At 40.6% G+C, this 11462-nt stretch overlaps 3 protein-coding genes across 3 annotated transcripts in view; 1 reads left to right on the top strand and 2 right to left on the bottom strand.

The window, feature by feature from the left end:
- The window catches only part of sycp2 (synaptonemal complex protein 2), a 19074-nt gene extending 18366 nt beyond the window's left edge, over positions 1-708 (bottom strand). Inside the window, exon 1 of the mRNA XM_016672183.1 lies at positions 584-708. The gene's annotated coding sequence lies outside the window, so the exon portion shown is untranslated. The remainder of the gene's footprint in view (positions 1-583) is intronic.
- Positions 709-2154: 1446 nt separating this feature from the next.
- Positions 2155-4353, bottom strand: ppp1r3da (protein phosphatase 1, regulatory subunit 3Da). The gene is made up of 2 exons (XM_007553346.2): positions 4029-4353; positions 2155-3735 (listed from the first exon to the last, which is right to left on the bottom strand). The coding sequence occupies exons 1-2, from the start codon at positions 4100-4102 to the stop codon at positions 2781-2783; spliced, it is 1029 nt and encodes a 342-aa protein (XP_007553408.1). The 5' UTR covers positions 4103-4353; the 3' UTR covers positions 2155-2780.
- A 1512-nt stretch (positions 4354-5865) lies between these two features.
- Positions 5866-10270, top strand: fam217ba (family with sequence similarity 217 member Ba). The gene is made up of 4 exons (XM_007553343.2): positions 5866-6765; positions 6857-6953; positions 7998-8062; positions 8178-10270. Exons 1-4 carry the CDS (start codon positions 6647-6649, stop codon positions 9619-9621), a joined length of 1725 nt encoding a protein of 574 aa, XP_007553405.1. The 5' UTR covers positions 5866-6646; the 3' UTR covers positions 9622-10270.
- The last annotated feature ends 1192 nt before the right edge of the window (positions 10271-11462 follow it).

The following is an 11462-nucleotide window of genomic DNA, read 5'->3' as shown; positions in this document are numbered from 1 at the left end:
TATATATATATATATATATAAAATAAACCCATTGTCTACTGTGGGAAGCTGTGATAATACTGGCTCAAGAATGAAATGGAAATGAGGTGGAATACATTCTAAAGCAATATACAAATAATAAATGTATTTATACACAATATTTGAGCACATGTATGACTAACTTATTTATAAATATACTTAACATAGAGAAGAATCTATTGCTATGCAATGGCTTATATATATATATTTGTGTGTACAAAATAGAGGATACTGCTGTCTCGGAGTATATCTTCGGGACTGTTAAAAATCTGCTAATGACATTAAAAACAATATGTGTAAACACTAACAAAGTAAGCTTACTTACTCTTCGTATGTTCCATCATTCACCTAGAATAAATCAGCCTAAAGTAAGCGTATATAAAAACACAGAGCCAAGTTAAAATATCCGAAACCTACTTTGCTAGCTTATCGACAACTTCTGATAGCAGTACCTTCACCTTTTGGGTTAGATAACAATTAATACTCAACAATCATAATGGAACTGAACGGGTGAAAATACGTCGATAAAATAAGCATTACACAGTGTTAATTGTGAGCTACTTACCGTATCGTAAAAACCACCCACACAAAATAAGAAAGAAGTATATTTTTGACCGTTATTTTTAGTTCAAACGGCTATCAGGAGACCCGCGAAACCTAAGTCAATCTCGCACGCGCGAGTCAGGCAAATGGAGACAAAGCTGTCGTTGGTTTCGTCAAATGGAGGAGGTAAATCTAATTTTGTAATCACTCGGATTTCAAGACTCTGGAAGGTAGCAACCAATGCGGTATGGTAACTACCACATTGCTAGACACGTAAAATGTGTGGTTATGTTTTACCAACTAAGTAGACTTAAAGTGATATCACCATTACTTCCAACACTCCGACTCTTATCAACATTGACTTTGCTTTAGAGTGTATGTGCACAAATTCACATATTCGTAAAAGATGTTCAACAATAATTATAGATTTTTGTTCAGGCACATAAAATGTAGGTATAATTTTTTTGTTTAGGGTTTTTATGATTCGTGATGTGAGAGTTAGGACCATAGACATGGTATGATATTTTTGTGTATGGTAAAGAGGGATATCTGGTATGCTAGTGTCGTTAACATAGAAAAGTAGACTTATGTAGAGGTTCCAATACCACAGCTATACGTTCGCCATATTGTGAGGGGCATGTAAGTCTACAAGGTCACCACATTGTGAGGGGGAGGTTAAAAATTAATACTAAAAAATCCGTTCAATTAATTTTGATAAATAGTTTTTAATTATAATGTAAATATAATTTTTAGTATAAATAAGAGCGACATTTTGACAAAGATAAACATTTTATATTGATTACAATAAAAGAACATAAAATGTGCCTCAAATATCTTACCTTATTTCACTTCAGATACCCAGCAAATACATTTATTTTTGAATAACAGTAAAAGAGTGAAAGTAAAAATATCTAAAATATTTTTTCATGTAATTGTTTTAAACTCCCGACCCCACTAAGGGACAAGGGTGTTAGAAAATGGATGGATGGAATTGTTTTATATAACTAAAGTACATTAAATCCATATATTAGTAATATATATAGTCAAAAAATTTGCATCATCTTTATTATTAAGGAGTTGATTCTTCTAATTAAGAAAAAGGGCCAACTAAGTGGTTAGTTTTGATCTAATAACTTCAAAGCAGAATTCTCTTTTATAGGTTTTTAATGTATTTATAAGTGTCACTCATGATATCCAACATCCAATCCAGGTGTCCATGCAAAATTCATTCTTCCTCTTACACTGAGTGTCAGTTTTTAGGGGATACATTTAGGAATACATCATAAATCATCTTTGATTGAATAATATTTTCCAAACCAAACACTGACAGCATGTTTAATCAGAAAACATGAAAAGAAAGTATTGAAAAAAAACCAACCCTTATAACACTGATCTTATTAACCTAAATTTTTTTGGCATAGCTATATTAAACTGAAATACATATTTCATTACTAGAAATCAGAAATACTGGGATTGAATACAACTACAGATGGACCAATCAATCACAAAAACATTGCGTTCTGTCAGAATTTTCCTTTGATTATCTCTGATTGGTGTTTAGTCTAATTTACTGTCCACAAACTCATCATTATTGCACTGATTAGAATTTAATTAAACAGATAAAGTGTACGGACAAATGTTTTGACACTTCAATGAATCAGAAAACTTAAAGCACATTTTTTTTCTCTTTCATCCGTAACTTTTTTTGTGCTTAGAACAACAAAAAATCAAAATTGATCCAAAATTGGAATTTGCAGGTTAGATCTGTTATAAAACTGCATTGACCAGGAAAAGGATGATTGTTGCATCTCTAAATAAAACACCTGCAATTTTTTAAAAATTGTTTTTATTTGGAAAATGCTCTGGACATCGTATTTAATGGGATCCAAGTAAAAATGTATACCGAGAGAATAATGGGCAACAAATTTTGCATGAAATCATTTATTCCAATAGATATCTAGCAGTGTGGCCTCCCCTTTTAAAATGTCCCTGTGTGGAGTGTGTTTAAATACATATTATTTATTTCGTGCAATTTTTAAAACTACAAATGCCTTAGTGCTCGATCTCTTCTATCTATAAAAGTGCTTGTAGATTCTGTTGCTTAGCATAATTTTGCTAGCAGTGCTTAAGCAACATATCCTCTGTAGATATTCTCAATATGTATTGTTACTAGATTTAAAGTGCTCACATTGCATTTTTTTACCCATGTAGTCTGCATCCTAAATGAAATGCACCATGCTGTCTTCACATTCTTTAGGCACTGCTAGCTTGTAGTTTTGGCAGACTAATTTATAATTCTTTCCATCGTTGTTGTCCCAATATTCAGCCCCACAAACTTTGTATTGGATAGCAAACTCCAGCTGTGCTCCTGGTCGAAGGGAGGGAGGGACTGGTAGGTGGAAACGAAATGTATCACAACTAAATTCCTCCCCTCTTCCTCCTTCTCCATCGCAGGTTTTGGTGACAGTGGAGACCCAGGAAGCCTTGGTTTCCGCAGAACTTTTCCACTCTGTAAACGAATACCGAACTTCAACTTCTTTCTCAAAGTCTAAGTTTAGGACTTGAGTGATTCCGATAATGCCCAGTTCGAAGCACAAGACCCTCTCCAGACACACTTTCTGTTCGTGGAGACGCTGCAGGAACTCTGGCTGGTCACCGGGCTGTTGGGCAAAAACCGGCTTTAAGTATGGCAAGTTAATCTCAAGATGCCTTCCATCTGTCATCTCGGCACCCATCAAGAGTCGGAAGGTAACATGTTGTGGCACAAATGGGTCCTCGCCTGATTTAAACACCCTAACGTCTTCCAGGTCCAGCCCAAGAGAGTCGACAAACCTCACGCCAACACCTCTGCTCTGTTTCTTTTTGTTCTGGGTGCCAGAAGGCAGAGAGCGTGACCGTTGTCGGATGATGGGCTTCGGCGTAGGCTCGCAGGTGAGGAAGCTGTGGGAGTCTTGTCCTTTTGGCCGAGTAACTCTGGGACTTGGCGGACGGATTGGGACAGGCTTCCTGATGGTGTTGGGCTTGTCAGCTCGAAGCATTTCGTTCACATTTACAGTCAAGAAGGGCCTAGACACACCGCTACAGCTAGACAATGGCTGTTGAGATTTAGGGGGGTGTATCCTCTCATGTCCAAGGAACCACTCTCTTTCCATGTTGTCTGCTGGCCTTTCTGACCTATATAAATACACATTGAAATTAGCTTCGAAGCACAATCACTTAGTATGTCACATTAAGTTTATAAATCTGCTCTAAGCAAAGTGTTTAGGATCGAAATTAAACTTTTTTTTAAGAAAGAACATGCACAGCTTTTTCATGAAACTGTACTGCCAGAAACTTCGAGTGGGCGTGTATGCTGGTAGTACGTGCCCGACTGCACAGTCTGTCTGAACAGCTGCAGCAATACTGAAAATGCCCTTAATTATATCAAATAAGCAAACGTGCATCAAACAAGCAAACTTTGACCTCACCTCAACGTACACAGATACGAAGCGTGTTGCATGCAGGCTGCTGAAACACTGTAGCTTATTGCTCGATCCTCCATATAAAGCAATGTGTGGCAGAATTTCGGGTCGCGCTACGTCGTTAAGACTGCAAGAATGATTTCAAGCATGAACCCAGACTTATGAACACTAACAGTTCCCATGAACCCAGCGTAAAGTCGATGGAGATCGGCTAACAAGAGCGCTGTTAGGAGGAACTCTTTGGGTGCGCACCATTTGTCAGCTGGCATGGAAAACGGCGCCAAGGTGGGCGTGGCCTGGAAAAATTTCAAACGAATCATAAACTCCTTGATTTTAATGTTTACAAGGTAATTATTTTTTTTAAGACATTGAACAATTACATTATATTATAACTGCTTTTCCTTTCAAGTATGCACTCAAAATGGGTCGGATTGGAACTGCAGAACATGATTCTAGCTTCGAATAACTTATATATATATTTATATGTAGATGATGTATGTGGGAATGAAATTATACATGTGTGCATGTACAAATATAACTGCATAGTCTTCGTTTATGTATCTCTCAGTTATGAAGATATATATGCTTTAAGCATCTGCTTTTAAGGGCTCCACCAGAGAAACGGAAGCAAGTCCTGCCTATACAGAAAAAAAACAAGCTAATTTGGTGCCATTCATCTGGCACCAAATTAGCTGCAATATTGTGCCAGAAACCCTTTTTTTATGGCACATAAAGAAAGTGTCTTGTTTTTTTGTTTGTTTGTTTTATGAACAGTAGATATTGTTTCATGAGCAGGAATTCACAATATGCACCTTACAGGTTTGTCATAGCACCCTTTCATCGCACATGGGTCATTTCCTAAATCTTAAAAATATGAACATTTTCATGACTTTGGAATGCCATTTGCTTGGAAGTAACATATTAATATATGTTATTGTATCTCTTAAGTGAATTACTTAACTAATTTAAAAATATATGTAATTAAAAGCAGTCTTTATTAGCAAAATTTTGTGTTCTCATTCAAATAAATTGCATACTTAAAGTGTAATGTATAAAACAGATTCTGGAGACAGTTTAATTTGCAAAATTCCAGTAGTTTGTTACTCTCTCTTGAAGAATGCAGTAGAAAAAAATAGAATCCAATTTCCTTCCTGTACGGTTCCCATTGGTTGATCAGGCCATCATGATGTCTCCTTCAGACCAGCTCCTGAGACAGCTGAATATCGAAACTTACACTGGGAAGAGAGATGGGGAAAAAAAAAAAAAAAAAGGATGAACCAGCAAGGACCCAGACCCTGCAATGAATTTCCTACTAACTGGCAAATACTTGCAAAACATCTTATAAAATCCAGAGGACTCCAAAGCATTTCACACGACATTAAATAACTTACCCATACATTCAAATGCCGATGGAGGTATGCCACATGGTAGCCACAGAAGCACCAGTGCTGCTTGGGCCTCTGACTACCACCAGCGGACAAGGCAGGTCTTTAAGGACACAACAAGGACACAACGATGGAGATGGATGGCAAAGGGGCCAAACCCCACCGATTACAGGACGACCTCCTACCGCCACCACCATAATACTGATTTGGTGTGTGTCCTATTTGCGGCAGAAGTTTCTCCATCTGTCACCAGAGCTTTGCCAGATAGTGTTGGAAGCCATACTCTTCTCAAATGACTGGCAAATGTCCACTTCTACCACTTGACTGTAATAAACATAGCAGTTTTTGTTTTGTTTTGTTTTTTTGTATAACAAGACAATAATTAATCAATAGAAAATTAATTTGATGTGTGTGTATCAACAAGCAGGTGAAACATAGTAGTTTAGTTTATGTTACTGCTGCACATTTATCCTGTCAGCTATTAATCCTGCTATCAACCAAGATCCTTCAGACAGATCCTTACCTGACCTTCACTTTAGAGAAACCTCCGCCCAAACCGTCCCGTTCTTTCTTCTAGCCGAGTGATTCGCCGGCTGACTGTTCAGAAACGCGCCCACTGATGTTGGCTGGGTGATTGAGTAATTCAAAGCTGATTGCAAAAAGTGTGTCTTGCTTTTCACTTCCTGCATCTATTTTGGGGCCTCAAAATAAGATTTGTTGCATCTCAAGTGTTTTAAAGTGATAAGTAGACACTTTTAAACAGCGCCTTTGGTGGGTTTAAATCTCGATTACTGACGCTTGCACTTCAAGTCCCATAATGCACTCCGGCGGCTCACTTCGGCACAGGCAGCGAGCCAGTCAGCAGCAGGTAAACAAACCTATCTCACAGGGAAACAAAGCGTCTGCGCTGCTTTTGCTTTGTTGCATTCGTAATGATGAAAAGGATGACAGTAGAATTAGATATGCCTTTTCTTGTCACAGGTTAATTACAATTAGAAAAAAAGCGGAATTGCGTTTGAGCAGCGACGTAGCGTCGAAGACCAAAACAGTACTTCGTGTGTTAAACCTGCAGCAGAAGAGGAGAGGCTGGTGTCTTCACATGATGCATTGCAGCACCTCGGAGAAAATGGGTTATTTTAGCCGTATTCTCAGACTAGACCGTCTGATTAGAGATGTCGGCTGGCTTCTTTAGCTACCGTGCAAGACAAGATCCGTGCTGGACTCCAGACGCAGCGTCCCATGTGGTGCAACATGGGCCCCATCATGCAGGAGCGCACGGCTTCCACAACACTGAAGCGCGTCGTTTCCAAGGAGAAGATACGAGTTAAGAATACCGAAAATAGCGGGTCACTTACCAGGTAGGCATTTGCTACACTAATGGGACTGAACGTTGTGCTATGGATTGTATTGTTTTTAAAGACATGCCTGATGCTATTTTCTGTTTCATAGCTCAAAGAAATGTAACAAGACCACGAAAGCAATGAGCCAAATGAAAAATGGTCTCCCGGGACCAGATAAGGATAAGGACACAGCAGCCCTACAGAGGGTATGTGACTGGCACCGTGACTAATTATTAGTATGCAATAGGTGTTAATACCACAGGTTACTACTGTTACTACTACCCAGTAGTAATGGGCCAGAATAGACTGTCCAAAAGTTACACCTTTCATTCAGCACAGCACTGGGTAAGATGTGTTGTACAATTAGAACTGATTATCTTTGCACCTGTTTGACACCCATCTAAAGTTTTCCTACTGGCTTTGCTGAGTTGTTTGTATTAAGTCAGGTCACAGGGCTCTCATTCAAGAAGCCTGTGTGAGGCCAGGCACAGGTGGTATCCCTTCAGCATGAACGACATCCTTCTGCAGTCAACAAACTCACACCGGCTGAGTAGTGCATAGTGTAGCTGCACTGCTTGAACCAATTCATGTTTTCGCATTTTACAATCAGAAAACTTAATGTAGGTTTAGGGGGGGTGTTATGTTATAAACATAAGAGTGAACTTCCACTTCACACTTGCATGTGAAGCGAAAGTAAGATTATCCACACTCTACTAGTTTTGCACATCTAGGGATTGATAGATCTGGTGAGTCTTGTAATATAATTAAAAATCAGTCCGGTTCAGTGGAAAGTTCTACCACAGATTATTTATTTATTTACATGAATAACCTTTGACCTTAAACATTTAATTGTGGCTCAGACTGTATGTTTGGGAATTGCTTGTTCCACTTGTTTGATGAGTTTCCGACATGGCTTGTGACAAACTGAATACACAACTTTTTGTGGTTTTGTATCAACAATCACTATTTTTAGAGTGCACACATAATTGTTCACGTGTCTACAAATTCTCCAACCTGAGCAGCAGATCTTTTTTTCTCCTCCATGCAAATCTTTCTGCTTGTTTGATTAGTGCTCTCCTTGTCTAGTGTGTCAGTGTAGGTGGACAACCCTGTCTTTGTATGTTTGGAATTGATTGGTACTCTTTTAATTTTCTGATAATGGATTGAACAGTACTTTGAGTTATTTGGAGCTTCGCCTTTTTACTTTATTGCACTGAGAATGATTTTGCATTGTAATTACCTTTCTGCAGAGTGCTCAGTCTAAAGGTGGCAGGATGAAGTCAGGTGCGTCTCAAAATGCAAGCAAACTCTCGAGGTAAGAGCTAAAAGTGGTGTGTATTATTTCTAAGTGCTTTCCTTCAGGTACATTAAATCCCTAAATCCTCCAACTACTTCTCCCCCACTCTCTAAATCCATCTGTCTCTTCTCAGCCCTGAAGCAGAAGTTGAGTTTAGGCCTCAACTTCGCAAGCAGTCATCTGCACACAGGAAAGAGGAGAAACGAGAAAATCAGCGGCTGTCGCCGTGCGGCACCGAGCTCCTCCCGAATCGCCAGGGGATGGGAAAAAATCGTCGAGCGCTCTCTCTGCCTATTTCTCCAATATCAGGGCTACGGATGTCGTCATCCCACCCGCTAATGCATTCCCCAGCTCCGACCCCAGAAGCACTGCAGCAGCACTACAACAACAAGGAGGACGACTCTGACAGCGCTAGCGATCTGTCAGACTCTGAGCGGCTGCCCGTTTTGCCCTCGCCGTGCACCCCGTGCACGCCGCCCCACCTCAACCTGCGGGCAGAGATCATTAACACTAATGACTTCCTCCCAGATATTCCAGGACCCCATGGGATGGCAGGGGACGAAGAAGAGAGTGAGAAACCCGCGTACACATACTCTGATTTCCTGCCTCCTCCCTTCAACTGCTGGAGCCTGAGACAGCTGGCGGTGTTTCTTCACACAGAGGGTCGTGGCGCCCCCCGACCCAAGCCTGTGGGGCCCTTAGAGAAGTACCTGGAGAGACTGCTGCAGCTGGAGTGGCTTCAAATCCAAACGGTGCAAGCAGAGAGCAGCCGCCCCCCTGGGGGTCGCACAAGACCGCAGAGCTTCCCTTCTTCCACGGCCGCGCTCTCGGCCAGACCTCACACCGCTCCATCTTCCCGACTCAACTCCCCCAAAGGGCTGCGGCACGGCTCGCGAGCCTTCCCTTTCACACCTGTTAACAACCCGCCGTCGCCTGCCTCAGCCCAGCAACAGCTCTCCCGCTTTCCAGTGTGTCCGCACTGTCACATGCGCTACCCTCTCTGCAACGGAAGCTGCTCTGCCTACGCCTACCAGCGCCACTCGCGGCTCAGCCCATTGCTTGAGCGCAGGGCGCGCCCAGGAGCGGCGGCGAAGCGGAGCAGCAGCGAGACCCGAGCCGCCTCCTCTGAAGGTAGGAGCCCTGGAGCACAAGGCGGAGGGGCAGGGGCCCGAACACCAGTTAGCCCCTCAGCTGGGAGGAGTCATCTCAAGCATATGCAGGCTGCGGGCAACGCCCGGAAACAACCCCAGGAAGCCGGCACTAACCAAAAGGGCAGAGGGCAGGTGAGGAAAAGCCGCGTCAGAGCCAACTCCGAGACAGATGTGAAGAAGGAGCCCAGTGGGGTCAAAGGCGCGGCCGCCGAGAAACGGGGACATCCTGGAAGCAAGAGAGAGCTCATCGCTTCCAAGAGAGACGAGAGGGACTGTCAGAAGGCCGAGGCGGGAAGTCAGGCCTCTAAAACTGCCACGAAAAGAGCTGCTAAAGACCCTGCGAGTCTCTCCAAAGCTCCACCTAGCAGCCACAGCATTCCTAAACAAAATGGCAAAACAAAAAATGTGCACTTTGTTGCTAAGTAACCCCTATAGGCCTGAAGTATATTGCTTTAGATAGTGGTTACTTGGTTAAAAATAATCCTAAACCTATGCTTGCTTTGTGTAAAATCTGTGTAAAACTAACATGCTCTAACCCTTATACAGCAGGATGCACACAGCCTTTAAACCGTAGACATGGTCTGTCATTCATCAACTAGTAGATAATAGTAGGCATACAGGTGTGTCCTAATAAATTTTAATATCCTCAAAAAAATATTTATTTCACAAATTTAGAAAGTAAAACTTATTTTATAAAGATTAATGACAGATTGCATACATTTTCAAATGGTGTTCTGTCCTTCCACATAATTTTCCTTTTGCGTTTTACCCAGAAGGCGGTCCTTCTGGTGGACTTTCTGCTGGACAATTGTCCAGTCGGTGGGCTTACCCATGATTGTGTCGTCCATGGGCGTCTATTTAGAAATAATTTCCTTAGCTAATATTCAGATCATGTGAGAAACTGAATTTTGAGTTTTCATGAGTTGTAAGCCACAATCTCTCATCATCACGCGTATAAAACTACTGAAATAAATAAACTCTCCAGCGATATTCTAATTTTATTGAGAGGCATCTGTATTTTTGGCATTTGTTTAAAAAAAAAAGTGGAATTAAAAGCGTAAAGCTGAGCTCTGCTTAAACATCTGGTTCAGTATCAACATAGAGACAGCTCTGAATTTTAATGCACTGCGCTGTCATCCCTCCGTTCTCTACTAATGTTAAAATAGAGATAGGATAAATGAAAACAGATACAAGCATACATAATGCATAAATATATTTAGTACAAGTCATAGCATTTCATAAAATACTCAAGCAGCTTTTGATGTTTGAATGTATTTTTGTTTTATGTCATTGTTTTTTTTTTTTTATTATAATTCTTTTGTGACTCGTGTTTGAAACGTTTAAGCGTCTCTTCAGCAAAAAGATACGCATTGGATCATCTTGTGACTTCTTTGAGATGTACTGTTTTGTTCACCACTCTTAGGTTTTTTTTGTTTGTTTTCTTTCGTTACAAGGGCTTTGCACTGTCGAAAAGCTTGAATTGTAGTTTACGTTAACTTGATGTATTTTGCATAGAGCTGAGGTCGTCTCGTCACTGAAGGCGGTGGATTGTTTGCTACGAATGTAAATGCGTATTTTTCCAGAATTTCTATACCATAGCTATATTTATGAGACGTCGTTGTGGTCGACTTTTATTTATTTTTTGTCATCTACATGTTTACATTGTGACTAACTTTAAAAAAAAAGAATAAAGAAAAAAGAGGGATTGTTTTGTAGAAGAGCTGAATGTAATTTCTCTGGCCTCTGCAGTCATCCCAATGATTTGAATGGAGCTTTGACACATCATGGCCGCTGGGCTGTAAACTGGGTGATGGTGGACAAATCACCTCCACATTCCACTACATACTTAATGTCTGTAGAGCAATGTTAATATTACAGCGCTTTGTCTGTTTTATAGTTTGATTTAAATGTTCAAAGCACTAAAACTAATGTAGATGTGACGTACTATGACTGCACTCACTAAGTATATATTTATGTAAAATGTCAAAGCCATAGTGAAGGGGCCGGGACAGACAAATATTGTTCATGTGTAGACTATACACTACGTTGAAAGATTGTGGTATTTTTCTCAGTGTTGGACGCGAGTATTTGTAAGGCATAGAAATAAATGTTTTGGACACAAGAAAACTTGTCATTCGGTTGTTTGTCAAATTGGCACAGACCAGCATACAGGGAACTGCAAAAGTCGGGGTTGGACTGGGTTTCTCTAACACATGTGGATTAAACCATTCTGTTGTAGCTGTATTTATATTTTGACCCAGGTAGAT

This window comes from Poecilia formosa, unplaced genomic scaffold (assembly GCF_000485575.1).
Source record: "Poecilia formosa unplaced genomic scaffold, Poecilia_formosa-5.1.2 Scaffold56, whole genome shotgun sequence".
In the NCBI taxonomy this organism is placed as follows: Eukaryota; Metazoa; Chordata; class Actinopteri; order Cyprinodontiformes; family Poeciliidae; genus Poecilia; species Poecilia formosa.
Note: the sequence above shows the minus strand (reverse complement) of the source record. Positions and strands in the feature narration are given on the sequence as shown.

What these genes read in the sequence shown, in the direction of transcription:
- ppp1r3da (XM_007553346.2), bottom strand. Translation starts at nt 4,102, where the DNA reads ATGGAGGATCGAGCAATAAGCTACAGTGTTTCAGCAGCCTGCATGCAA. An exon ending in TCGTATCTGTGTACGTTGAG is followed by an intron (nt 3,736 to 4,028) that starts GTGAGGTCAAAG and finishes GTATTTATATAG; the next exon opens with GTCAGAAAGGCCAGCAGACA.
- fam217ba (XM_007553343.2), top strand. Translation starts at nt 6,647, where the DNA reads ATGTGGTGCAACATGGGCCCCATCATGCAGGAGCGCACGGCTTCCACA. An exon ending in AATAGCGGGTCACTTACCAG is followed by an intron (nt 6,766 to 6,856) that starts GTAGGCATTTGC and finishes TCTGTTTCATAG; the next exon opens with CTCAAAGAAATGTAACAAGA. An exon ending in ACACAGCAGCCCTACAGAGG is followed by an intron (nt 6,954 to 7,997) that starts GTATGTGACTGG and finishes ACCTTTCTGCAG; the next exon opens with AGTGCTCAGTCTAAAGGTGG.